The sequence below is a fragment of the Phalacrocorax carbo genome, chromosome 1, assembly GCF_963921805.1.
Source record: "Phalacrocorax carbo chromosome 1, bPhaCar2.1, whole genome shotgun sequence".
In the NCBI taxonomy this organism is placed as follows: domain Eukaryota; kingdom Metazoa; phylum Chordata; class Aves; order Suliformes; family Phalacrocoracidae; genus Phalacrocorax; species Phalacrocorax carbo.
In genome coordinates this window covers 74,892,114-74,920,011 of record NC_087513.1, presented here as the reverse complement: position 1 = coordinate 74,920,011, position 27,898 = coordinate 74,892,114, and the positions used below count along the sequence as shown (strand labels likewise).

The window sequence follows — 27,898 nt, the reverse complement described above, 5'->3', positions numbered from 1 at the left end:
GTGGGCCGGGGCGGTTTGCCGGTGCCGGTGTAGCCGCAGGGCTTTGGGCTCCCGCGGGTGAAGGCCGGAAGGCAGGAGCAGCGGTACCAGGCGCCTTGAGGCGCTGAGTAGGTGGGGGGAAGGGGGGAAGGGTCGGCCTGACGTGTTCCGGGTGGGCTGCTGAGGGACCGGTACGTGAGAAAAAGATTTAAGGCTTTGAAAAACCACCTGAAGGGCGCGTTAGCTTTTCGGCAACCCCCCGATCTCGTGTCTTGTGCTGCGGTTTGCGGTACGGCTGCTTGGCGTGACGCCCAGCGTGGAGGTAACGAAAACCTTGTCGTCAGAGTCGCTCTAACGCCCCAAACTTCGCTGCGTTCTCGGCTGCTTCGCCTGCTTCCCCCTTCTCTGCCCCGCGAGGAAAGTGCTCGCGTGGGTAACTAGTCACGCCGAAGTCACGCCGATTCACAGGGCGATACGTAGAAGCTGCATGGAAACGGTAATCGTTCGGTGATCGAATGAGGGATTTGTTGAGGGACGTTTGGCTTTCTGGAACCTGTTCTTATTTCCTCTCGTCGTCTGCTAATCACGTTTCTTTGCTTCCTGCGCAGTTTCCCCACGAATGACAAAAGACCCGGTGATGTCTCTGTGTTCTTCCAGGTCGCCGTGTGATGTAATTTAGTGTTATTAGGAGTGGCACACAGTATCAGATGATGAGTTCAGAAAACACCAAAAACATTTTTTGGCAAAATTAAGTCTCGGATTAAATTACATATTTGATGCCCATTAATTTTTTAACAGTGGGAATAAGCAGCTATACTTCCGTAACATTAAGTGTAATCTAGCCCGATAAATTACAGTGGTCTGGAGTCATGTGCTACTGGCTAATTTTCTGCAGTATTGAAATTACCGTCATTATAGTTTTTCAGTAGTTAATCTTATCCTATTTCTAACAGAATACTTGTATTTTCTTATTATTCCTTCATACTCGATACCCTATTCTCTGATGCTCACTTTCCTTTCTTTTTTTTCCTCCCTGATCTTCTAGGCTCCAAAAAAGAAAAAAAAGGTAAGTACACAGAAATACATTCCAGTTCACGTACGGCATTTTGACCCTTGCAGTGTTCATTTAGAGAGTGTGCCGGGACAGTTCTGTTATTTTGGAAATTATATGAGTAAAATTACAAAGCACTTCATACTGAAATTAAAGTAAGCATCAGCTACTTCTGGACTTAATGTCTACAAAACTTATATTTAAGAGGTTTTGTCATAATAGAGGCGCTGTGACACTGTAATTGTATGCAGATGTTCTTTTTTAAAGGAAAAAGGTGGGGTTTTTTTGTTTTTTAATCTGTCTCTCTTCTGAGCCAGTTGGTCAGGCTCAGTCGTATCTGAAAGAGGAACAGGCATCTCCAGGACACTAAGGTTATGTGCCTTTTGCAAGGAGGCTGAGCCATGTTCCTGCAGGACTACTAGAGAGAAGGTGGCGAGCGCAGCTGCTGTGTGTTTTGCTTGGCAGCGCATGTCCAGGCAGAGAGCCGGCATCCTGGCTTTGAGCTGCCAGCTGGACACAGAACATGATGGGCCCCCCCGCCCATCATGTTCATGTTCATGACAGACAGAAGTCCACAGGAATCTGGATTTCATAAATTCTCGTCTGTGGACTATTCTTAATTCAGTGATAAAGAAATTATCCACCCCTCCTTCAGAAAAGAACACATTCAAATGTATTCCTTGGAGAACTGTGCATCTCAAATTTGTCAGTACTATGTTAAGTCATAAGTATGTGAAAAGAAGTTGACTAAAAAGTGATTATAAGTAATTGAAACAATTAGATTTTCCATTTTCACTGGAAAAAAGTAATCAACGATATTTTTTTTAAAAAACTGGAAGGAACAGATTCTTCCTTGAAATCTTAACGGGTAGAGCTGTGGTTTTTACTGGCTCTCTTCTAGGAGAATTTCGCAAATAAATGCTCTGGTAACAAATGTGATAAGATGCATGCTAACTCTGGTGGGTGTGCATTTGTTGGTGGCACTAAATGTTCAGCATTGTTTTTGTTCAAGCTTCGTGATGACTTTTGTATTCGAAGTTACATTGATGTATGTATTTATTGCCACGCAAAGTAGTGCAAAGTAAATAGATTTCCAAGCAGTTCTTTATATCTGAAAGTATATTAGTCAGAAACAAAATGTGAAATAACAGTATTTGTAACACACTTTTTGTGTGACGAATGACAAAGGTTCTCCTTGATTATTTCTAAGTTCCCTATCAATTGGATTACTTGTAACAATATTTACCGAATTATTAGGAATACTGGGGTGGAGTGGGTGGGAGGGATTCATAATACCATCGTGTTCATTTGCAACTGTCTGGACTTAAGTCCTCTTTTGTTGCCTCTCCCTGTCAGCTTTGTTGGACCTCTTTATTGCCTTATTTACACATCTGCAAGATGGACACTGTGCTACTGCGCTGGTTTGGTACCATTCTGTAGCTGTTCCTCTGCGGAAGAGGAGGACTGGATTCCTAACAGATGGCTTTGATCCTTAGTGCTTATTTACATTGAGATACCGTCCAGTTATATTCTGTTTCTGACACTGTGGATGAAACTCATACTGTTTTAGCCATTTTACCTTATCAGACTGAATCCTTCTAAGCCCTTGCCTCTTGCCCATGATGGCATAGGGACTTGGGATTCAGCTCTCTGACATGCAACATCCAGGTTAGATGCCTAGGTAGAGGATGTGTCTCCTCTTCTCACATTGCCTCACACTCTGAAACCTTCTACATTCCATGTTTTCTCTGTTTTTAAAAAAGTAAACATGCGATTTAATTTAATTCTCTTTCGTTTGTGTGTGTCAGTGGCAGAATACCATTGTTCAGCCCGTACATAGATACACTACCAAATGCAAGTCATTTGTCTTCCTTGACAACTTGTCTTTTGTCATCGTACTTTTCTTTCAACCTTAGTTTAGGCTGCTGTCACTTTGTTTTCACCATATACTGGAGCCTATGCAGAATATTGTGGTTTATTTTCTCAATGTGTTAAAAAAAAATAGCCTTATCTGTCCCACTCATAAACAATAATGTTGGCTGTGAATTAATTTTGCAGTTCAGTACAAAATCAGCCTCTTCACCAGCTCTGCAAACTTGTTTTGATTTACCTCCTGGTCTATCTTCCTCCCTATGTGCCCCCCCCCCTTTTTTTTTTTTAAATCTCTTGTATTGAGGCCTTTTCTTTGCAGCGGCTGCCCTCAGGAACAGCACTCATCCCTGGTATCATTCCATCAACCCCAGACGAGGTCAAGGCACATTGACTGCAAGTTCGTTATGCGTGCAATGCAATGGCAGTGTTACCTGTGTAAACACTGAGTAAAACTGAACAAGGATAACTTAGTCCTTAGTCACTATGCTCTTGGCGAGGGTTGCAGCCGTAGGCTACGTTTGCTACTGCATTAACAGGAAATCAGTGTTTTCCTCTTGCGTGTCCTTAAGTGCCGTTTTCTAGTGACAGCGCTGATCTTACATGTTTGATTAAATATCCCAAGACTGCATCGACACAAAAACCATAAACAGAAAAACACAAAACCCAAACAAAATTATAATAAAAAATTAAAACCCATCCAAGAATCTTTTGTTTTGCTGGTGAGGTGAAAAGTGAGAGGCCATTAGCAAACGTCTTCAAATCCAACGAGAACTATACTTTGAATGTCCTAGATGTTCAAGTCTCTTGAAGGCAACATGGCTTCATGTGCACAGCTCCAATTATCAAATTTTTGTGTGTGTCATCAGTGAGGAATCTATGAATTACAGGCTAAAAATAAGTGTTAATCTGTTACGTGACAGTAGGTTTTGCATGATACTTACCTTGTCTTTTATTTTTTTAAAATGTATATCCAGATGGCAAAGAATTGATTAGGAAGATAATTTCTGAGAAACCCAAATTTAAAATATAGTTAGTCTAGAGGGTTAAACAGTTAACGGTCTTGAGCTGCAGTTAATATTTGACAGAAAAGAGAACTCTTTGTTAGTTGTCTTGTGAATTAGATGCTTCTAAATGCCAGGCTTGCCTGTGTCCCAAAATACATTTCCCAGTATTTCCTAAAACGACTGAGGTTGTAACATCCACTTTCTTAGCAGATTCAATTTCTACATTAAAGTAAGAGGTTTTAATATTCTTCTATTGTGGCTGTGTTCAGGAGCATCTGGCATAGAGTAATATATTGATTGTAAAAGTATACATTGCATTGTGAAAATGGGAAGAAAATTGAGTCCAGGGTGTGGGTTGCCATACTGGAGGCTCCACTGACTGCATAGGGAGTCTAAAATCTTAATTCAGGATCAGATTAGAAGGGCAAAGTTATGGTGGGTGAATACCTCTCAAAAACATATTAAAGTAATATTGACTTTTTTTTCTTTTACTTTATTGCAAACAATAAGTCTGGTGGCAAAAAGAAAGTTAGCAAAGCTGAACAACTGAGGTTACAGAAGGAAGAAGAAGAAAGGAGGCTGAAAGAGGAAGGTACTGTGCACTTCATTTACAGAGAATGCGATGGCACAAATCAGTTATTTTAAATAAATGGACAGAAAGTAATTCCCCAAACTATGCGTGCACCAATATCTATCTCTGACAAATAAAGGTGATTCATCCCTCTTTTCTTGTGTGGGCCAAGTTCTGTGTCACTAGTTACCACCTCCCACATCTCACTTTCCTATTAGAGCAATACTCTTCTCTTTAGTTACTTCTGCCATCGTTAGGAACTTGGGAAGGAGGGTGGCTGGAAGAATTATATTTTTTTTACCTCTCTTTCCATTACCTTTTGAAATATTCTCAGCAAATTAGAAATGCAGTGTTTTGTTGTTTTCTTCCCCACGCCCAGTTCAAGCCTAGTTATCACTAGACAAGAGAAATTCTCTGAAAAGGACTTTTTCCAAAGAAGGCCAAAAGAATACTTCTGTTGGCAGGGGGCTAGCTGGTGTTTCAAAGGGGTAGCAGATAAGGTGACTACAAACTAAGATAGATTAAAGTGCAGTTTGCTTGGGCTTAGTTCTCCTGTCCCTATTGAGTGACTGATTCTCCACCCACTTCTCTGAGGTCTTTCTATTGTATGTCACTACTTCCCTTAAAATGAAATCCCAGTGGCATGACTTACCTGTCCTCACCATCTAACTGCGTCTGCAGTTGAGTATCACACCCCGATACCCCTGTCTGAACATCAGATCCAGCTCTTGTCTTTCTGCTATTAATCCATCCTGGTGGGGGTTTGGGCATGCTATGACTGCTAGTAATAGTAAGTGACAACTAATCACTAGTAACCTCTGTGGGTGGGGGTAATGGCACAGGCGAATACAGGCAGACTTGGGAACTGCAGTTGTTCTTGCCTCTGTGCAACACAGATATATTTGAAGTGATTTTCATGTAAGCAGTGACGTTCAAGCCACTGTTTGGGAACATCTGGAGTGATGCATAGGTTGTGCTAGGTTAAGATGAGGGTTTAGAGATCAAAATCAATTTTAGTTTTCACATCCTCTCTGATTTTCTAGTCCCTGTGGCAGCAAAGAAAAGCTAAAACTGATCCAGGAGTAACTGATCCTGAAGAGGATTTTAGTGAAGAAGTAACTATAAGCTTGAGGTACCCACCAAAGGTTGTAGGAAAGGAGAAGACTAACCTGGGACTGAACTGCTCAGGCAGTTTCACCATAGACATTGGATTAAGAACCTGGGCCTGTTCAAGCTGTAGATAAAGGGAGAGGGCACTCCTGCTGCTGCTTCTGAGGGGAAAAAGATGACTTGCTAATCCTTGTCTCCACTCATATTGCCACAGGCTGATAGGGGTAGTGCCATAGATAGTGTGTCTTTGTACTATGATTCAAAGTAATTTGGCTCATTTGGAACATTTCTGCACAATATAAGACACGCTTCGGTGTTGCTCATTATTATGGTTGTTTTGTCATTACAACTAATAACAAAATAATTTGTTTGGTTTTATTAAGCAAAATATAATTATACCATTGATATCTCCCAATCTTCAGAGGAAGCCCGATTGCAGGTTCAACAAGAAGAAGCAGCGAGACTTGAGAAGGAGAGAATTGAACAAGAGCAGATGGAAAAGCTTGAGGCAAAAGTTAGTTCATACTCAATAATTACTGAAAAATTCTAATCCTATTTCTAAACTTGTGACACAGTCTGTAAAACTACGAATTTAGTGTGAGAATGGAAAGGAATTTCCTATGTCCTTAGTGTTGGGAACAACGTAGAGGAAATTTTCTAGCATCACTAAATTAAAATGAATAATGAAAAATCTAGCCAAATCACTGAAAAGTGCTCTTGTATAGGTTCCCACAAGCTGAGAAGGTAGTGAGCTGGATTAGTAATCAAATAAAACACAATACATTTAAAGTGAAGAAAAATGGTACTAAATTTTTTCTGTACTATTCTTTCACTAAGCCAATACTTGGCTTAGTGTTGCTTTGATTCAGAAAAATTCTCTGAGACAAGACAGTCTTGCCTGTTTTTGATACATGAAGATGCTGTGGTTAAATACATTAACTTTTGGGGTATGTGATACTCCAGTTTGAATAAATACTCCTTTTTTCCATTCCTACTATACTTTCAATTGCATATATTTTTTGTGTTCCACATAATTACATTTGGTACAGTTGTGGCATGAAAATTTTGGTATAAATTCTAGAAGCGGTCACATATTAGGACCAATGCATTGATTTGTGTGTGTGCACATATATATGTGTGTGTGTGTGTATTTGAATATGTATGGTTTTTTCCCTAAGAAGACGGGAATTCAGAACAAAAACTGATTGGTAATATCTAAATATTTTTGTGTTTAAAAGAAAAAAAAAGGAGATTTACAATAATTTATTTATTTTCCCCAAGAAAAAAGGCACTTTGCCTATGCCTCCTGTCCTTCACAGCGTATTTCCCCCCCCCACCCCCTGCCCTGAGAGGAGATAAATTTAAAATAATAGAAATTGTAAGGAAGAAAACAATCATCTTGCACACACTTTTCCAACAGATGCTTGCATTTTTCATCAGCTCTCATTAGAGGTAGTTCCAGGATGATGATACGGAAACTGTTCAAATGAGAGGTTAAAAATCATATGACATGACATGTTTATCATATGGCTCAGCAACTAATGTGATGACAATAACATATTGCAAACTGCTGCAGTCTTCTCAATGAAATGTTTCATAAAAAAGCAAGTTATCAGTGTTTGGGTTTGTTTAAGTGGTAACTCATTCAAATATCCTAAATTTTTTCTTTCATATAAAATAATTTTAAGTAGGAAACGAAATATTTAACTCTTCTGTTTGATGTGTGTATGTATATACATGTATAAACAGGATCAGGAACGAAGGGAATCTGAACTAGCAGAGCTTCATTCACTGGAACAGAAGTTTTTGTCTGCACAGCAATGGAAAACAGATTATAGGGCCCATGCAAAGGTACGCTTTCTTTCCAAAGCCTGCCCTGTGTTGTAGAGGTTCGACAATGAAGAGGCTTTAGGCTATGTCTCCATTACAGGATCCGGGAATGCTTCTGTTTCTTGAACTCTAGGTGTGTGCTATGACTGCATTTCAAGTTCCATCTCAAGGTAGTAACTGGCTATCCTCACTCTCACCTATCATCTCCACTTTGGTCTACACAGGGAAGAAACATGGGCAAAGAGAAGCCCGTCTGTCTGATCAAAGTGTTAGGGCCCCGCAGCTTGCCTCAGCTGTCAAGAGGAATTGCAGTTTCAGATGTTCTGCTATTTGTCCTTCCTTTCGTATTTGTTTAGTTCATTCTACTTTTAAATATTCCATAAAAATAGCTCTACCAGGGTTTAAAAATACTTTTGTAGAATTTCAGACATTTGACAACTTTTGTTCCAGTGGTTCCTTGGATACAACAGGTCGTCATTCAGAGAGAGGCTGGCCAAAACTTTGAAAGACATAGTACAAATCTGGGTCAGATATCAGGGCTGGAAATAAGTTAAAATGCAGCTAAGACTTAATGTCTGCAGTTTAGGGTGTTGTACATGGCAGTTGAATCATCACCCTATAGTACTATATGCCTGTAAAGTTAAGTTTTAAACAGTAAGGTATGGAAATACACTAGTAGAACATTTCACTCTTGTGAATCCATCTTGCATAAACATCATTCAGTAACAGTCTGGTATGAGAGTTGGTCAGTTTGGTTCCAGGTAAAGTTAAATAGACTTGTGGACACAAGGATTTTCTCTGTCTTGTATATTGTTTATTCCTTTGTAAAGAATCTGCAGAATGAATTCAGAATCATAGGATAAATCACATTAGAAGGGACTTGTGAAATAAATATAGCTCAACCTGCTGCACAAAGTAGGGCAAACTCTGAAGGTAGATCAAGGTGCTCAGTTGGGTTTTGAAAATTTCTAAGGATGGGGATACAACAGTACCTCTGAGCAACCTTTTAGGCAGCTCTGCCACTCTCATTGTAACAATTTTTCTTTAAATCCAATTGGCATTTCCCTTGTTACAGCTTGTGATCATTGCCTAATTGTCATGACACATCATCCCTGTGCACCTCTGAGGAAAGTTTGCCTCTGTCTTCTCTAAAACCCCCCTCTAGGTACTGGTAGATGGCAATTAGCGCCTCCCTTAGCTTTGTTAGTCCTCTCCAGACAAACAAAGCTCAGCCTTTCCTCATGTGTCATTTTCTCCATAGCCCTACATCTTAATGTCCTTCCTCTGGGCTCTCCAATTTACCACTCTTTCTCTTGTGTCGAGGCACCCAAAACCGGATAAAGCACCCCAGATGTGGCCTCGGGAGCCCTGCAGAGGGAACAGTCAGTCCTAGGCACGCTGGTTACACTCCTCCTGTGCGCCCTTAGCGTTTGCTGCCACGAGGGTGCAGCATGATAACTTCACAGTTACGTCTTGACATCTTTGGATTATTTTTAATATTTTATTTTTAAATTATTTTTATTTATTTTAGAGTTATTTTTATTTATTGCCTTTTATTTTTTATTTACTTTTAAATTTATTTATTTATTTTATTTATTACCTTTTTCAGTTGATGACAAGCTCTGTCTTTATTATCCTTGTGGACAAGAGAATCTGTCAGTAATTTTCAAAGGGGGTAGTTGTTCATGGATGTGTCTGGAGAGCATTTCTTGGAAGGAGAAACATAGGAATTGTTTTGTTTTGAGAAGTAATGTCAGAATAGAACTGTTATTTTAAAAATAAATCTTCAAGTAAAATATTGGTAGATTTTGGGAAATACTAGAGTTTATATTAGTGTGTTGTTAAGAATATTTAGGGCAAAAGAAATATAAAATACCAAATGCTGAGTTTCCACATCCATTTCTGAACAATTTCAATTAATAGATATGCTTACAAATTTTCATGAAATGTATCCTTTCTCTCAAAGAACAAGTGCTATTATTCTTAAGGATGTGCTTTCCTGATGATGAAACTGAAGCTCTCTTTTAAGTGCAAAGATGTAAAAAAAAAAAAAAAGAGAGATCAGATGTTTTAATTATGGGAGACTCATCAGTCTTTCATACAGAAGTTTCCAGTGCACTGAGCAGTCACCTATTATTGCTGTTTCTGAAGTCAGTGGAAATGGTTATGGAAGTCGTTGGGAATGCAGTTATACAAGTGCTTTTGCTTTAAAAGATCCATTTTACATTGTAATGCAATCTTCGCTAACATTGCGTTATTAAACCTCACAGTAAACAGGGAGGCAATGTTTCCTTAGTATCTTACTCTATGGATGAAGAAAATTACATTATCAGTGATAAACTGATCCCACGAGTCAATGTTAGCTTTGTGTAGAGTTAAGTGGGTTGTAGCCTGTCGCAGATTCTTTTTACTTCCCCCACCTATAAGAATGACCATTAATTGATTTGAAAATAAAATTATTTAAAAAAACAACCCAAACCCTAGGATTTCACATTCCTACCAGAGGTTTTTGTAACAGCTGAATTGGTGCTGGTAAGGAAGATGAAACCTCCTTCAGGGTCAGAGAAAGGAGGAATAAACATGTTGGAGTAGAAGGCTGTAAAGCAGCTTTATTGCCAGTGTAGGAATTTTCAGTTTTGTTGGCAGTATCTGGCTTGAGAACCATCTGCCTCTTCCACCTGTACCAGTTCCTCATTTATGTTCTCAGTAATCTATTCTTTCAGCCCCTCATTTGTGGCAGGTACTGAATTTATTAGACATGCAAGCTGTACCTAGCAGAACAGAAACCACTGATAAATGAATAAGTATAAACAGCAAATGTTAGGTGGGCAGAAGTGTCTCAACACATTAATATCAAAGTAAACCATTTTTTTTTCCTGACATAGTGGTAAGCCAGGTGGTGTTACAGTCCTGCTTAGATGCAGGTGTGAATGTATCACTACCATATATTTGTCTTTCAGAATCCTCCTTTTTCTTGCAATAATGATAGTCATTTGTACCACATGCCATATCTACTTTTCTTTGAACATTTTCTGTAGTGGGAACATTACCTCAGTTGTGATGGAAGTCCTGACCCGACTGTACTGCAGGAGATAAATACTTTCATGAGCTTATGGCGTGAAGATCAAAATGAGGACATTCAACTTGTGATGCAGAAGGGAGAACAGGTGCTAAATGTAAGTGTTAAAATGGTATTTTTCAGGTCAAACTTACCAGAACATATCCTTAATATCCCCCTCCCCCTTCCTTTTTTTTTTTGTTTGGCTTTGTTGTTGGTGGTGTGTTTTTGTTTGGTTTTGTTTTGTTTTTTCTGCCGGACAAATGACTGAAATTGGCTAAAACCTTCAAAAAACAGTAGTTTTTCTTCAGTTTTTACATTTTTTTAATTACAGGTCTATTGTTAACTCTAAAGAAGAGGACTATTGACTTTAAATATGCAGTGCATTTAAGGGATTTGTCTGTAATGTTTCTACAGTGAACTCCAGTATTCCAACATCCATCTTCCCTATGTACATTGTAAGCAGCCTTGTGCCAGAACATATAAGCTCATGTCATTTACAGATGCTTCAGTGCACAGCCTTACTATGTAACATTTAACAGCCAGTAAAGATTGTGTAGGAGCAGGGATTCCCAAAATACAGGCCACCAACCATTGATGTTTTGTGAGACAATTTTAAGCAATTTGTGGCTGCTCTGAAAATGAAGGATTTTATTTTCATTTATGCTAACTTTATCATGTTTTTCAGAAAGTTAAATGGGGTCTTCCAGAAACTGGGGCTGAAAGTTGCACGCATAATACAAGTTTCGTTGGGCTGGTTTGGTTCCAAGTGTTAGATTTCCTACCTTGCGATGCTTGCTGGGTGCTGCAACTTTCACTTTCTGCATACTACTTTTTTCTGAGCCAGTGGAGAATGTGCTGGTCCTTGCCAATAATTTCAGCGGATAACTGCTCCCTTTCTCTTCTACACTGCAACCCAAGCAAAAACCGGGCAGTTGCCCGCTTCCAATCCTTCTCGCCACTCTTCTCCCTGCTGTCATGTCTTTCCCACAAACACACCTCCTCCCCCCTGCTGTATGTTTCCCATCCAACACTGAAGCAGTTACAGCTATTTTAGGCCCTGTAAACATATACTCCCGTGTCCTGTGTGCTCAGTAGTGTATTATGTGATACTAGAAGATAGGCATATTTGTTTCGCCCCTGCTGGAAATGCAAGGTGACGTCAAAAAGATTGTCTTCCTTTGGTCTAAATACTTGAGCATCTCCTTCCTGTCCTACATGTTTTTAGAGCAAACTGTTAAACACTCCACACTGTAAGATCAGGTAGGTCAGCAGCTCAGTGTTGGCACGGACCACCTCACTATTGAGGCAGACTGTGTTAAAGGTGCAATACGAAAAAGGCAGTAATAGTTGCAGTACTGCTGCTGCTTTGCCACACCTTCAACGAGCAGTGGCGCTGAGATTCCACAGGCTAAGAGGATAAAGAGTCTGGCAAGTCTGAAGGGAGGCATAAAATGTCACCTGATCCTCCCTTCGTCTCAGTGCTGCAGGTCACTTGGGCCAGCTAGGAATTTCTGAGTTCTGTATAAGCATTTAGATGTTAAGATATTAGCATGCAGTGGAAGACAGCAATGTAATGATAGAGTTCCAAATGTCATGCTAAGGATTGTTCTGAGAATTAAAATGTAATTTCTGTATGTCTTCCTATTATTTTTTTTTTAAGATTTCATAGTTGAGATTTTTACTATAGAAAATATGGTTCCAAAATAAAGCTGTAAGCTTTTTATTAAAAGTAATTTTTGACCAAAACTTTCTTCATATGAACAACTGGTTCAATAAATGATCTATTTCATAATCTAAGATTTCACAGCCCACAGGTTAAGGAATGAAGGAATTTGACTAGAGGAATGAAGGAAGTTACACTTGACCCTGGAATTTCCAGCACTTTGCATCATTGACTGTCTGATAATGCTGGCTTAGCACGATTTCTAGACATATAATAGAAAAAGGTTATTTCTGTGACCAAGATATGTTTAGGTACAAAGGAAGGAAGTTTGTCTTGTTTCTTATGACAGAGCACACAGGTATTAAGGGTGGTGTCAAAACAGAGGTACTTTTCCCACATGTAATGTCTTCTAGTTAATTGAGAAGTTGCAGTTTGTTTTATTGGACACACCACCAAACGAGATAACAGAAAAAGAAACAGTCCAGTACCAGGAATCTATTCTGGAATTGCAGAATCTGCTTCAGCAGAAGTACAATGGCGCAACAGAACACCTGCTTAAAGTAAGTAAGATTTACTGCTTCGAAGTTGTAATATGCCCAATGCACGTAAGGTTAGCTACAAACGGCTTGTGGTGGTGGTTGGTTTTGTTTGTTCTTAAATCCTTTACAGAGATTAGTATCTCAGTTTCCAGATCTAGTATTTGGGTTTCCAAATCATGTGTATAGCAGATATCGGACTTGTATTTCTTCAAAACCCCTGCAAATCTTAGCTTTAAAGTGGAAATTCTCATCATTAAGACATTTAATATTAAACTATTGTGACATTTGGTGAGATTTGGAGATGCTGAAAACAAGGGGCGCTGTATGAAATTTGTTTCCTCTTTTGTCTCAGTGATTTAAATTAAAGTTAGCTGACTATATAAAAAATTGTAAATGTGAAAAGCAGGTCATAAGGTTAGCTTGTACACATTTTTTAATACAAGTTAATATGACTAAAATACTTTTTAAACAGATCTTGGGAAGAGTAAAGAGTAAACAAGAAAATGAAAATGTACTTGGGAATCAGTTTTCTCGGTTACATGTATAGGTAGTGATCTTACTTGCTACTTTAAGTATTTTAATCATATATGTAAGTATGTTTAGCAAAAGAATATTGCTAAAGGAAACAAAAGAAGGCAAAGTGGTAAAGGAAATAGTGAATGAGTTGTGTGTTTGTTCACAGTCAAAACCCTCTGCAAATTAAGAAAAGTTAAATTCTTAATCATCTTTATTGAGTTTACGGTTTAACTCCTAAGGTAATTATCATTGCACAAGTTGGATATTGACAGAAATATAAAATAATCTGTGCAGTGGGTGTGGGTTAGGCGGTGCTTTATTGCTCACTAAGTCCTTTGTGGTTTGGGGGTTTTTTTTTTCTTTTTTAACTTGTTCTGAGAAGTATTTTTGAGAGCACATGATGAAGGGAGGTAGGCAGTACCATTGAAGGGGATAATGTAAGATCCCATAGTTGGCAGAATTTTGACTAACAAACAGAATTGATTAAGTCAGAGGAGGAAAAAGAACATAGTTCAAATTTTAACAGAGAGATTTAAGTTTATAACTGGCCTGATTTAGTACATAAATACAACATACCTGAGCTTGGTCCGGTGTATTTTTATCCCTACGTGTCTTTTATTATTTATTCAAGTGTAAATGTAAGTAAATAAAAACGATATAAATAAGAAGAAAGCATGATTTAATCTGCTTTTTGTTTGTAGACAGCTAATATGCGTGAGGATTCTGACACTGGAAATATGGAGGCAGTCATAAAGGATAAAAATGTTACCTTTTGTCTTTGGGCCAATCTGAAGAAGAAAGTAAGGTACAGCATACTGAAATTCTTAATTTGAAATGAGGCCTGGGCTTGCCTACCCAAGTTAAGTAAACACCAAGAACCAGTTTCTCATAACGTGTTTCATGTTGAATAGCTTTTATTCTACAGGCTCCCAACTGCTGGATTTCATACCAGCCCTTGGTAAGGAAGATGCTGGTTACATCAGAGTTTTATTAAAGAGACAGGAGTGTTTTATATATGTGGATATATGTGTATATGTGTGTGTGTATATATATTGTTTCTTAAAATGCTACAGTAGAGCCCTGTTACTGCCAGAACAATTTTTAAAGGAAACAATAAAACTCATGCAGAGAATTGAAATTCCTCTGGAAGTAATATTTCTTGCTGATGCACTAAAATAGTTTCTAAGCTGTTACAGTTTCTTGCAAAGCGGTGAATGATGCTTTGTGGTGGATGTGTGTTGGATAAAAGATTCTAGAGCCTGGAGTGCAAATAACCTTTATAGTGGGTTCTGAATCTAAGGTTTTTAGCAGATTACCTTTTAACAGATATATTTTTCAAAATAAGATTTTTGAGCAGACTTCCTACTCCTGCTCTGCAAATATGAAAAATGAATCACCAAAAGGACTTTGCCTTGACTAAGGACCAGTTGCTGTAAGCTTGGCTAAGATAACTAGAAGGCTGGGTCCTGAGCAGTGTCAGACTGACCTGCAGGAAGAGCCCATTTGGGTTAGTGTTAAAGCCTTTCGGTCAGCTCAGACTTGCACTTAAAATTTTCAACCAAGGATTAAAAAAGAAATTATGCTTTACTAGGAGATTTTTAGAATGTGTGACTAGCTGATCTTATCAGAAAATAAGTATTGTTTGAATTGTTCTGGTTTTGGGTGGGCAGGAATTGCAGTGAGCAAGAAACTTCCATATCTGATGGAAGAACCCAAGTTCACAAGTTAGGTACTTGATTTGATGCAAGTTGGCCTCCTATGCCTGCTCTTAACCCCTTTCCTACGCTGTCATAAGGATCGGTGGCTGTGTAATACTGTTGGTTATCAAAATTAGCTTTACGTCTGTATATGTCTCTGAATTTTATGTGGAGGATGCTGAGACTGATGTAACACAGGCAGCTGGTGACTTCAGTTGTGTAGGAATTTGCCCATTAAATTAGTCTTTTATACCAGGAATGTACTGTGTAGAAGAGCTGCTGCCTGATTCTGCCTCATTGTCATCCTATCAGGGCCGTTATTTTTGCAGCTCCTGATCCCCTTAATGCAGTTACAGCTTTTCTGGACTGGCTTACAGACAGCTGTCAGTACAAGACAGGAAGAGTATTGTGACATCCCTCTCTATTTCTTAAGCCGTGCCATGCGACAAAAGAGAATCTAGGTGACTTCTAGTGTAGAACATCAAATTGAATCCTTATGAAGAAATATAAAAATAATCTGCCAATTTTACTAGGGAATCTTATTTTTTTAACTGTTGTTTACAGGTTCAAAAGTCACATGTTTTGTGATACACAGCATGGATTTGATCTTCCAAAGTCACTGGCTGTGAGCAGTGTTGCTGTTCGCATATTGCATACTCGTTATGACCATGTATCTCCACTTTGGCTGCAGTGTCAAAGCGTGCCAAAATTGGAAGTGTTAGATAGCACAGAGTTAACTCAGCATTCAAAAGACAATGTAGAAGAACCAGAAGAAGAGGAAGAGAAAGCCAGAGAAGAGCCCAACACACCTGCTGAAGAAGAAACACATTCTGATGGGAGAAAGGTAATTTAAAAAATCTCACAAAAGGGTGTTCTGCAGTGGTGCTGTTTCTTGAGGCCCACTCGCAGTGTAACAGCTTTTTAATGTGTCCTGTGCCTGAGCGCGCCAGGTTCTTTATTGTTTTATAGAAAAAGGCAACTTGTGTTAACACTGTGCCATAGATCTTCTCAAGGAAATGGACGGATGAATAACCAGATTGTCGTATAGAAGATAGAAAGGGAAGTTTGGACAGGGTGTGGCAGTTGCCATGCAGTTGGCACGCGTGAGTTGGCTTTTGGTTGGCAGTTTAAGAGTAGGATCAAGCCATGAGGAATGTCAGGTGCTGTTGTAAGAGATTTCCATAAATCTGTGACGTATGTCCAGATGAATGGATTCTGCTTCTGAGAAACTAACAGCCCCATAAAAATCACTGCAGGAATCCAGTGTTAGGAAAATTTGCAGTGTGCAGAATAGGATTCAGAGTTCAGCAGGTTGTGGCTGTGCAGTTACTTGGTTGCTCCGTGTCTGTACGCTGAAGCTTTGCCAGTCCTGTTTCTGGCTGCTGGATTCTCTTCATCAACACTCTTCAATGGAGTATGCTGGCTTTAGGTGCTGTGGAGGTTGCCTGGGTTTGTATTCTTCTTACTGGGTTCGGGTTTTTCACTTTTCGGTATCATCTGTGACCTGCAGATAAATGTCTTGGGTTCTGTAGCTAAAATTTTTGCACAAATCACTGCAAAACATCATGGCTTATGCCTTCTTAATACATTTGGAGCAACGATCTTGGCCTTTTTCCTTTTCGCTCCCCAACAGCTTTGTAGTGAATCAGTGCCTGAAATCCCATTTTTCTTGGTTCCTTTTTTCTTTTTTGTATGACAAATCTCGTCTTTTGGCAGTTTACACCTACATTTTTCAGACTTTCTTCAAGGTCTTCATATCATTCCTTCTCTTTTTCTTTCCCAGGTCTTACTCTTGTTGTCTCAATCCAGTTTTGTGAATTTTCCTGCTCTCTATGAAGACTCCACTTCTCTCAGCTACTGCAGTCTCTCCTCCTGTCTGGCTCTACCTTGTGTTCTCCCATATTTGTATGTGTAAACACTTCTTTCCCCTCCCCTTCTGTCCTCTTTCAGGAGGTGTGTGCTCTTCCCACACACTGGCAGGCACAGCACAGGGCACAGGAGGTGCCTGTGTCTCCAAATGGATGGCTCGTACACTGAGCTGCCATTTCTCTACTCCTGCTTCCAGAGGAGTCTGCTATGACAGGGATGAATTCATATCTGGGTTGCAAATTTGGCTGGAAATCTAGGATAATGTTTTGAAAATAGAAAATTGTGAGAAAGGGAATAAATATCACAGGCAAGGCACAGCTAAGACTGCAGGTGCGGGTTCTGGCAGAGTGTCAGTACGGCTTTGGATTCAACAGTGGCTTAAGGTTTTTTTGTGTCACTCCTTTTTGCTGTAAAGACAGAATAAACATAATTTTTGAGTTCGGACACTGCTAAAAAGGTTAAGTGCTTGTATGGTACTTGGGGAGCTCGAGGCAGAATTTGCTGTGGAAATCAAGTAAGTATTTTATGTTTATTTATATATCCGGTTCCAAAATGGGAGAGTACCTTTAATGAAAACTGGTTTTGCTAGCTAGATAGAAATGATTTCTTCTAAAACCTTGACCCTGTGGCAAGATTGGTGCAAATGTTGCTGGAGGAGTGGGACTGTACTCTTTCTCCTTGGGCCTCCTTGAAGGAGGTGATAGTCTCTTCTTTCTTGTGTCTGTCTCTGACTAATGAAAAAATGTCTTTTGCTTTTTCTGTAGAGTGCTATCTCATTCCAAGAAAAGAGCAGTAGCGCAGCTGATATAAATGAGACGGAGGAGGAAACTGAGAAGAAATCTGAAATCTTGGACATACCATCACAAGGTATTTGGTTAGGTTTTATGTATGTGCAGCATTACAAAAGTACTTATTCTAAATATTTTATTTTATATATGGAAACATTGTGATATAGATCTCTATGCGAATGGAACAAAGTTTATAAATGTATTGATGTTCTGATAACGCTTGAGTTTTGTTGGCATTTCTATTAATGATTGTTAAATGCAAGGAGAAAATAGGACAGGTAGGAAAATGGATTTTGTCCCCACACTTATTTTTTTTATTATTTATATTTATAGAATTATAGAATCATTAAGGTTAGAAAAGACTTTTAGGATCATCAAGTCCAACCGTCAGCCCAACACCCCCATGCCTCCTAAACCATACCCTGAAGTACCACGTTTCTTGAACACCTCCAGGGATGGTGACTCCACCACCTCTCTGGGCAGCCTGTTCCAATGCCTGACCACTCTTTCAGTAAAGAAATTTTTCCTAATAGCCAATCTAAACCTCCCCTGATGCAACGTGAGGCCATTTTTGTTATGTTTATGTACATTTGTGTATTATTATGCATATGGTTATGCATGTTTATGGGTGAGACACACAATCTTTATGAATCTGCCAGGCTGCCTTGTGAGATTGCCTTCCTCAGAAAAAAATGATTCAAACGCGTGTAACGGTAGGCACTCAGGTAGTATAGGTATTACTGAGTATTACTTAAATGTGTGCTTAAAGCAAGATACATGCTGCTACACTTTGCTAAAAGAGGGTCTAATTCTAGGAACTAAAACTGTGTCTCTGTCCCACATAAGCTGTTACAAATGTCTTCAGTGTTGTGTTGCCCTTTGGTTTAATAGGAGTGTGTTTTCTTGTAGTACTTAAATAAATAAAGCAACTGCAAACTATTCAGTGCAGTTTAGCTAAGCTGTACAGCCTTTTCCTGATTGCAAAAAACCCCCACCCCACAACACTTTCTGCTGAGCGCGGTCCAAGCATCCAGATGTTAGACTAGACCATAAAGACCACCCAAACAAGGTGTTTTTCAAGGTTTTCAAGAGAATATAAAGAACTTGGGCTTCATTTGGAGGAATTTGCTTTGAAAATCCCTACCATGGTGTTAGGTGAAATGCATGTGCACGGAAGTGTACTAATTACACCTGAATGTCTTCAAGCTTGTTTATCTGCTTTAATAAGGAGAGAAGGCTCATGAAACTATGCTTTTACTGGCATGCTAATGATTTGTAACTTTTCAGAATGGAGTTTGAAAGGCTACTCAGTTACCACAAATTCAGTGAAAACAAACAGCCAGGTAGATGAGAGGAAAAAACCCAGGAATGCAACAACAGGGAAAAGACCAAGAGCTCCTGCAGTTCTCTGGATTTAACTTCATTGTACCAGTGTTAAGAAGTTAATTTAGCTTGGGAGAATGAATAGTTTTGTTTAGAAAACACTTAAAGATTTTTGTATTATTATTTTAAAAAACAGGTTAAAGTGCAAGCTTCCACTGTGGCTGGTAGTGAAGTGGTTTTTTTACTTCCTGTAAATTCTTTGCTCAATGTAACTGCAAAAGGACATTATATTGTTTTGTGAATACAGCAGAAAAACCGCTGCATAATGCAACTAAAGCTGACATTACAAAAGTAATACCATTTTCAATTTTTTCAAAAAGCTTGAAAACCACTTTTTAATATATTTGTAATCTTTTGAGATGCTCTCATGCTCTAAAAGCAAATTTCATAACACTTACAGTAGCTTTTTTTCAGTGTTGAACACTTTTTCTTGATCTCTGTCAATGGTAACTTCCATCCTCCTTCTGTAACATCCAGTGCAATTTATTTGGGCTTGGGTTTTTTTTCTGTTTGGTTTAGTTTTTAAGAAACTATGTCTAGGCATTTTTGTCCATGGCATTGACTCCTGATAACATTTAAAACTTAATTTCTTATACATCTATGTAATAGATGCATAATTATGTGTAGAAAAAAATTTATCTTTGTTACCTGAAAAATTTTTTCATGTTAAACGCCTCTTGCTCTTCCTAAATATCATCTTTCACCTTCAGCACATGAGTTGTAGGTGCCCTATATCTTTTTACTTGCCTCATTTATTTTTGTACCAATACAATCTTACTAAACATGTCCAGAATCTACTGTACTGTATATGCGTGAAATTATTCTGTGATTATTGATGTGACTTATTTTGGCAGTAAAATGTTATTCCTATATAAAGCATTTTGAATTGACAATAAAGTTAGAGCAGCACTTAATCTGTCGAAAAGCTTAGTACCAAAAAAAGAAGTGGTTTTCATTGTCCCACTGTCTGTCTTTCCCCACATTTCAATTAGTTGTTACGAGATTTGGGGAGCACCAGTAGATGGTGCTGAAATGCTGCAGAGCGTAAAGCCCTTCAAGCGCATGGGCTTTTTGCGCAAAAGTGAAGAATAATAGATGTGGGAAATGTCACTGTCATAGTTTAAGTGCCAAGTTGTTTGGTTATTTTTCAGTTCAGGATCCACTGCTGCAGGAAGAGGAGGATGAAAAAGAAGAGGCGGTAACTGATGAAACCATTGTTGATTTGCAACAGTTTGTACCGGTGGGTGGTGTGTACCACATTGACGTACTGCAGCTGCCACCTCAGGTCAAACAAATCAAGGACTGGAGCATGGTGGAGGTAAGGGAGGAAAGAGGTTACACCCTATGCAGGCCTCTTCCCTGTCATATCCTTGAGGAGCTCTGCCTGCAGCGTGGCACTACTGTACACATGCAGCATACGTGATTCCTTGGGCAGCAAACTAAAGGACTGAGTTTTCAAATCATTTTTCAATTACACTTGGCCAGTTTTTGGAGCAGCTGGGAGAGACAGATCGGCCTGCACTTAGAGAGGTATGCACTCAGCCAGTGCTCCTCAGCATGCCTAGCACAGGTTGTCATGCTCAAAAATGCTCTTGGCCAAAGTTAAAAGCAAAGAGAGAAGTTCTTAGTTTTTTGTATGTGAAAGGTACACTTAGAGGGCTGGCAACAAAATTACCTCCCATTCAGTGTCAGGCTCTGCAAGGTATTTGAGGACTACAGCCTGGTGCAGCACTAACCTACATCACAGTTTTTACTGTGAAACTGAAAACCTTTAATAAGTGAAATTCCCATACAAACTGAGAAAGCAGGCCTGTGGGCAGATCAAGAGGTACAGGAGCTTTGTTCCCAGAGACCTGCATTACCTGTCACATGTAACCTTGTTCATTCCCTTTGACACTGTGTGGCCAAAGTGGAATTATATCCTCACGGGTGCTCTTGGTTTTATGGAAGCTGTGGAGCTATTAAAAAATCACTATGCCTGTTTTGTGGCGCTGCCTTAAGACTGCCATCAACAGCACGTGAAGGGTTCAAAGGCCCATTGATAGTCAACCTTCTACCGTCTTCAATGATGTACTCAGAAATGCACAACATTAGCAAATCTTTAATAGTAATAAATTTTAAATGGTGCATTAGGAAACTCTGCAGGTGATTAGGTGGACTTCAAAGGAGAAAAAAACCAGTACACTACTGCATTTTCTAATAAAAATGGTATCTGTCCTTTTCCCATCTTGCCAAAGGTACGCGATGTTGGGTTGGAGGCATACCCGTATCCCCCAGAAGAGGCTGAAGATGCCACACATCCACCAGTACAGATGACCCTTAGGCTCTCTGACGATGTGATGTATTTTGAGGATCCTGTGATAGCCCGATGGGATCCTGCAGGTTCAAACCTAGGACATAAATTTATTTTAAGTTTGAAAAATGGAATTTTTACCAGAGTTTGACTGTTTCCAGAATCAGCTGTGACAATAAGAGCCAATTCAGAGTGCAGAAGTATTTTGGGGACTTTACTGTTAATTGATTTAAGAGTTTAGGGTTTTTTGGGGGTGGTGTGTTTGCTTTTTTCTGGTTCTGTTTTGCTTCTGCATCATATCTAATAATGGATGGCTTGTTGAGGCTTTTTTTACTGTAGCTTTTTAGTATGAATGGAAAAAAATACATGCCATTTAATAGGCAGTAGTACAACTGTATACCACAAATCAAGTTTTGCTAGGGTGAAGCCACGTGAAGTCCACTTTAAGCCAAATTAGCTCCTAACTACATGTATTAGTATTAAGTTAAAATATGAAAATTAAATGTTAAAAAACAAATTAGGTACTCATTATTAGATAAATACAACAAACTGCTGACTAGAAAGGTCATGAAAGACTAGAACCTATTAAAATGGTTTGAAGTTTGAAGTAACTCTTGAAAATGAGCTTGTGGGCTACTGTATAGCAAGTAAGAAATTACAATTACATTAGTATGTTTCTTGTGAGATTAAGGAGACACTCTCCTGTCAAAATAAGTACAAGATTGGGCTAAAGGGATTTAAAATGAGGGGAGTGTTTGCCTTCGACAAATTTTCTTTATTTTGTGCCTAATATTTTATCTTAACTATTACTCACAGTTAACCTAGAACGTCTTTACTAATTCTTCCCCAGCACATATCACAAGCAGAAGCTTTACATATTTACAATCTTTGCAATTTTGCATACCTTTTGTAGGCCAACAATGGAGAACCGATGGCATCAGCAACATCACATATGAAGCACAAGAAAAGCTTATCACGTTTGAGATGGGTACTTTTTATACAATAGCACTTCTCCAGGATGCTCATCTCAACATGCCCTATCAGGCATGGGAATTGCAACCTGCTGGTATGGATGAAGCACTACTTACAGTTACTACAGTCTTTGCAACAATTCAGATACAAATTAAGGTACTGTAATTTTTTTATTAAACATTCACAGATTTAAAAAAATATAGAATTATTACAGTGTCCTTTATTAAAAATTTGGGACGCTTCCACAAGAGCGATTTGAATCTCACTCTGCACCAGTGAAAATGAGGGAGGATCTCTTCCTTTCCAGGCACTGTAAGAAACAGTACTAGTGATTTAATTTCAGTTATTTTCTGTGAACTGGTCAGAAGAAAGTGGCTGTATGATAGTTCTGCAAAGTTCCGGTAAGTTCTCTGCTATTGCTACTACCTTGCTGAATTCAAGACTGTTGTACCAGTTCAAGACTTAAAAATTGTTCCTCTCTCCCTCATTTCAAGCAACCTACTGCTAATGCTACTTGCTCCTTCTAAAGGTTCAAGTTGCACAAGATTATGCATGTGCTCATTGCCATATAAATCAGTTCAGTAACAGATACAATTTTAAAAGAGTCAGTATAAACTTAACCATGGGCCAGTACACCAGTGTTGTTTCTGAAATCTGACAGAAAACTGGCTTTCTTCAGGATATATGAATGCAAGTTTACAGCCCAGAGCAGTAGATAATGTATGCAATATCCAGAAGAACAAAGACATTGATATTTGATGCCTGAAGCAGAAAGTAGCTTTCATGACCAGTAAGTTGCTTTCACTGGTTTGTACAACAGGGTAATCAGTGTATGTTGTCTTCAGTAGTGGTGGAAGAGAAGGATGTGCTTTCCCCCATCACAGGAAAATGGATAAGTCCAGTTGGCTTAAGAGCAGTTTTGAAAAAAGCTGGTGTGAATATTTTCCCAGAAGCATATTCTCACAATTATGTCTCTGTGAACAAGAAGGTGAGCGCACAGTCAATGGTTTTCCTGTTGTTTTTTCCACCTATTTTTCACTTAACATTTTCTTGTATGAAGAGCTGTTGTGTAGAATCAGATGGCAAGTGGAGAAGTGTTCTGCCAGCTTAGTCTGTGGATTCTGGTTAAAGCAAACTTATTCTTATGTTTGTACAATGCAGGGAATTATATATGTATTTTCTAACTTGTACTTTTGCATTGCAGGCTCCCCTCACAGAAGTTCGGGCCTATCAACAGATGGCACTGGTTGCATCAGCTTTCACTTTTGCCTGGAGCAAGTGGAATCTAGAGGCAGGTCAAGAGCAAGTAGTGTTCAAGGTTTGTAGATTTAGACTAAGCTTCTGGAGAAAACACAGTTAAAGAGACATAAACTATTAACTTCTCTAAGTTAGGCTCATCTCAAACATTGTCCTCAACCCCTGCCTGCTCTTTCAGTGCAGCAGGTGTAAGATTTGAGGCTGACTACTTAGTGTTCAATGTGTGTCAGTATAACCTCAGATCCTGCTTCTCCACTGCCTCACAGCTCATGCATTTGAGATCTCTAATGGGACACATCTCAGTAACAAAGGCATTTGCTTATGTGCTAGGAATTGTAACTGATAGGTCAGCTAAATTCAGCCAAAGCTGGGATGGGAGCGCTAGATGCTGATTTTCGTGAAGTATCCTACTGTAGAGATCCTTTGAATAGCAAGCTGATCTGCAAGTTTTGTAATTAATATCTGGAAATTTCTTCTTGTCCATATGCGGTTTCATACGTTCCCTAGTGTAAAGGGGGGAATAAGCAACTTAAGCATTGATTTGTTCCCATCTGCGAACAACACACACATGATTAAAACTTCCCCCAGACAAAAACGCTCCCAGTTGTGGCTGTAGATACAGAACATACCATACTGTTGAAGTCTTGAGAAGCTCTCCCACTCTCAAGTTAAATGCATGACACAGAAATATTTAGCTTAATACTTAATCCCAGGAGCAAGAACTAAAACAAATTATGCCTGTTGCACTTAGCTACTTCTCTCCACAGGAGTCAGGAGCAGCAGCTGGAGTGGCCAAACCTTGCATTTTAGAGGCAAAATAGGTGGAAGATTTTGGTGTTGATACAGTACCTGGTATACAGTCTTTCAGGCACAGAGAGCTAATACTGATTGAGGGGTTCAAGCAGCACCTTGCTTTTGTTTCTGTATTACACTTATGAGTATACTAACATTTAGAATTTCATACTAGAGTTTATACTCTGCCAGTGTCATGGGCTACATCTTACAGTGCATTTTTTTCCCCACAATAGGTAAGCGAGCAGCTTAAAGCAGATTCTGTCAAAGACTGGTCTCTTTACATGTTTAATGGTCAGAAAGCACAAAAGCTCAAGATCACTGAAACCAGTGAAGCTTTCTCAGAAGAGCTAGAAGATGATTCTGAATTTCACTCCACACTCTACCATATGCTTAAGGACTCTGCCAGCAAAGAAGCAATTGATAAAGTGGAAACAGCTAGCTTCTTGTTTATTGATGTTGTATATCAGCTACTACTTGCTACAAGAGTTTTAACATACTCTTAAATACTGTATACTTCCCTTTAAAACTTTATTATCAAAAGCTTTACTGAAAAGTTACACTTCAAGTCTTGAATCCTTTTCTGTTCAAATCATTGGAACAGCTTCAATGACTAAAATGCAAACATTCTAATTTTTGTTAAAGCAAAATAAGTTCTTTATTCTCTTGTGGCTAGACCACTTGGTCATATTTATGGTTAGCTATGTTTAAAATTACTGTTTTATTGTAAACCTGAATGGAACTGAGGCCCTTTTAGGTACTTGGAATGATGACTTTTGTCAGAATGGGGGGAGGGAAGGGGGTGGATGGATTTTTTTTTTCCAATTTCAAGTCAGGCTTTAAACAAACAAACACACACACACACCCCCACAGATCTTTCCCTAAAAAATACCTACAACCCAACAAAACAAACCCAAACACGTAACCTTAAATACACTATCTCAGCTTTTCATACTGTCATCCAGAACTTGGAAGCATAACTACAAAAGTCAGAACCTTTGTTATACTGGGGGTGGTCCATTGTGTTGAAGTCCTGTATATGGCCACAACAGTTGCTGTAGTGAAGTCCAGGAGTCCCCAGTTCCTACAGGTGCTGCGTCTGCTGGTCTTTGAAGAGACAGCCCAGTGAGGAAGCTTGTAAGAGCAGCAAGCAGTACCAGGATGGATACAGAAACCCAGAGAGTTTTGTTAGCGTTGGAAAAGGAAGCCTTGAAATGGGATGCCCACGATGACATTAGATTGCATCTGCACAGAAGAGTAAGTCATAGAGTGGTTCAGTTTTTCTTCAGAACTTGGAAGCTCTCCTCCCCCACCCCAGAAAATACCCTAAAGCAAGCCAGGCCCCACAAACAAACTTACAGATCCTTAAATATCAGAAGCGACAAGGTTGTTACTGTACTGGGAGCTATGTACAATCATAGCTTATGTTCTGGGTTTAGAAATGCTGACTTTGATAAGCAAGTTCTTGATAAGCTATTTAGGAAACTGACCCAACCCATGAGCCCAGTTCTGGCATCCATACACCCTGTTCCCTGCTGTCTTTCTGAAGAGGATCCACAAAAGCTGCCTTGCAGCTCATGAAGAAATCTTGCTTGTAGAAAGTAATGAAAAGTGCTGGCCTTATGTTTTGTTGTTTACCAGGGCTTTGGTGCCTTCCTTGAGATTAGGGAGAAGCCTTACCCTCGCTGACTATCCAAATCCTAGACCTCACATGACATTGGGTACCTCCATCAAACAATAGAAGGAAATATTTGTTCTTCTCAGCCTTACACACTAGCATAATTGTATTGTCTCCCCCTTGATCAGGAATGCTCAAAATGGAGGCTTCGCATTAGAATAAGCAGTTTCTCTGCAGAGACAGCAGATCTCCTTTCCTGTAAGGCAGGGGCTTCCAAGGGATGCTTGTTTGGGAGAGGACTCTCTCCCTTGAACTTGAAATGTCCAGAGGAATTAGCTGGAGTAGTCTGGAGTTAGTCTTGATAACTGCTTGTCTCTCAGCATGTGCCAAAACTGCTGTTAAGTTTTGCACGTGCCTCAAATCCTTGACCGTTTTTACAAGAGTAGATGTTTGATGACCTAGTAGCCTAGCCATAACAGCTGTCACAGAACAACCTAAAGAGGGGGGATCATAGCATGATGCTCCTCTTTACCTCATCATTTAGTTTTAGTAACAAATCCTTGGTGGGGCAAGTCTCTGGCACCTGAGATTACTCATTCCCTGTTGATATGTTTAAGAAGTTGACATTAACAACCAAACCAAAGCTACAGCTTTGCTTCCTCTTCCCATGTCCACCACCCAAACATTGCTTTACCTCACGATGATGTTAGAAAACTTACACTGACTCTAGGTTCCATTTTGATGAATATTTTCCTTTTTCAGAGATACTTTCCTTCCTTGATGGTTCTTCTTGTACTTCAGTAGGTGATTCTGACTGCTCATTTCTGTAAGCAAACATCAACAGTTCCAAAGCTTTTCTTTCCATCAAGCGTTCAGTTTGACAGAGCTCACAATAGCTTGACTTTATAACCCTGATCAGGTGGTGGACAGTTAAGAGTTCATTAAACAAAACCAACCAACCCTGCACACACACCTCCGAGGAGGTTGCTGTTGAACTTACTTTGTTTCAGCATGTTCGCCTTCATACTCTGCCCAGGAATATGTGCTAATGAACCGCTGTAGCGAAGGACGCTTCTCATTTTGCTTTGCTCCAAGTCGTCCCCTGTCATATTTTAAAGACATTTGCTTTCATTTCCCCATCACATATATATCAGGAAATGGGAAATGCAGCAACAGCCTACTCATTTGGGTAGGCCTTAGACAAATAAGTTCCAAAATCAGTTGCCTAAAATTAGGCTTCTTTAAAAACAAAAAAACCCCTCAGATCCATCAATGCCAGCTGCCTAGATTTTATATTTTAATTCTAAAGCAAGAAAGTCAAAGTAATTTTTTAAAACTCTCAACCCTTAATAAAAAAATAATTTATAAAAAAAGACTACCTGTAACATTTAGTCACGAAGGCTCATTTACCTATTGAAGCATGTAAAACTAACATGAAAGGTGTAGCCTAAACGTTATAACCTTCAAAATGCTCCATAAACTGCTTAACACAGGCACAGTTAGAGTTGAAAAATATTTAACCTTATTCAAAGACAAGCCCAAGTAACTTTACCAACTGCTTGATCTCCTGTTGAATTTATCACTCCGTTCATCTCCATCAGGTTCATGGAACTGGGCCTAGAGAAGAAGTTTGACACGCTTACTGCGTTGGTATTTTCACGCTTCAGCCCAGACGGTTTTGAGAAGGTAAAGCGCCTCACCATCTGGAAACCCTTACTTACCAGCGGCAACCCAATACCTGCACTTCCAGCACTCCTAGGCAATGTTGCAATGCTAACTCTTCGTAGGGATGATGATGGCTATACAAATAAGAGGCATTACTGACTCTATCAAGGAATGACTAGATTACTCACTGATCACATAAAATACCAATCTGTTTTTATACAAACTATATATAAAAGAACCCTTAGATGTTAATACATAGCTTGAAGTGACACAAATCATAAGCACAGCCCAAACCATATTCTTTAAAGCAGCACCCTTCCACGTTAACTGCTTTTCCCCCCTCCTAAGCATCTGAAGTGAGGCTGGCT

General features: G+C 39.2%; 2 protein-coding genes across 5 annotated transcripts in view; one reads left to right on the top strand and one right to left on the bottom strand.

Moving 5' to 3' along the window:
- The first annotated feature begins 14 nt into the window (after positions 1–14).
- Positions 15–24,807, top strand: DNAI7 (dynein axonemal intermediate chain 7). Of its 3 annotated transcripts, XM_064460182.1 has the most exons (15): positions 15–1,045; positions 4,417–4,498; positions 6,010–6,101; positions 7,337–7,438; positions 10,456–10,593; positions 12,555–12,701; positions 13,898–14,001; positions 15,458–15,737; positions 17,527–17,629; positions 20,085–20,251; positions 21,171–21,315; positions 22,140–22,354; positions 23,019–23,186; positions 23,403–23,516; positions 24,484–24,807. In XM_064460182.1, exons 3-15 carry the CDS (start codon positions 6,081–6,083, stop codon positions 24,751–24,753), a joined length of 1,974 nt encoding a protein of 657 aa, XP_064316252.1. In that variant the 5' UTR covers positions 15–1,045; positions 4,417–4,498; positions 6,010–6,080; the 3' UTR covers positions 24,754–24,807. The 3 variants fall into 3 exon arrangements, with proteins under 3 accessions (XP_064316252.1, XP_064316246.1, XP_064316260.1); XM_064460176.1 differs by lacking the exon at positions 15–1,045 and having other exon boundaries at positions 2,325–4,498; XM_064460190.1 differs by lacking the exons at positions 15–1,045; positions 23,019–23,186 and having other exon boundaries at positions 2,325–4,498.
- Positions 24,808–24,923: 116 nt separating this feature from the next.
- Positions 24,924–27,898, bottom strand: part of IRAG2 (inositol 1,4,5-triphosphate receptor associated 2) — a 39,406-nt gene continuing 36,431 nt past the window's right edge. For both annotated transcript variants that reach the window (XM_064460160.1, XM_064460169.1), the window contains 5 exons: positions 27,587–27,664; positions 27,418–27,482; positions 26,866–26,967; positions 26,585–26,689; positions 24,924–25,492 (listed from right to left, as the gene is read on the bottom strand). In XM_064460160.1, coding sequence (XP_064316230.1) covers positions 25,249–25,492; positions 26,585–26,689; positions 26,866–26,967; positions 27,418–27,482; positions 27,587–27,664 — 594 coding nt within the window. In that variant the 3' untranslated portion in view covers positions 24,924–25,248. The remainder of the gene's footprint in view (positions 25,493–26,584; positions 26,690–26,865; positions 26,968–27,417; positions 27,483–27,586; positions 27,665–27,898) is intronic.

Excerpts from the sequence above, each read along its gene's own strand:
- DNAI7 (XM_064460182.1), top strand. The coding sequence starts at position 6,081 with ATGGAAAAGCTTGAGGCAAAA. Across the intron at positions 12,702-13,897 it reads CAACAGAACACCTGCTTAAA|ACAGCTAATATGCGTGAGGA; the intron begins GTAAGTAAGATT and ends TTTTGTTTGTAG. Across the intron at positions 14,002-15,457 it reads AATCTGAAGAAGAAAGTAAG|GTTCAAAAGTCACATGTTTT; the intron begins GTACAGCATACT and ends TGTTGTTTACAG.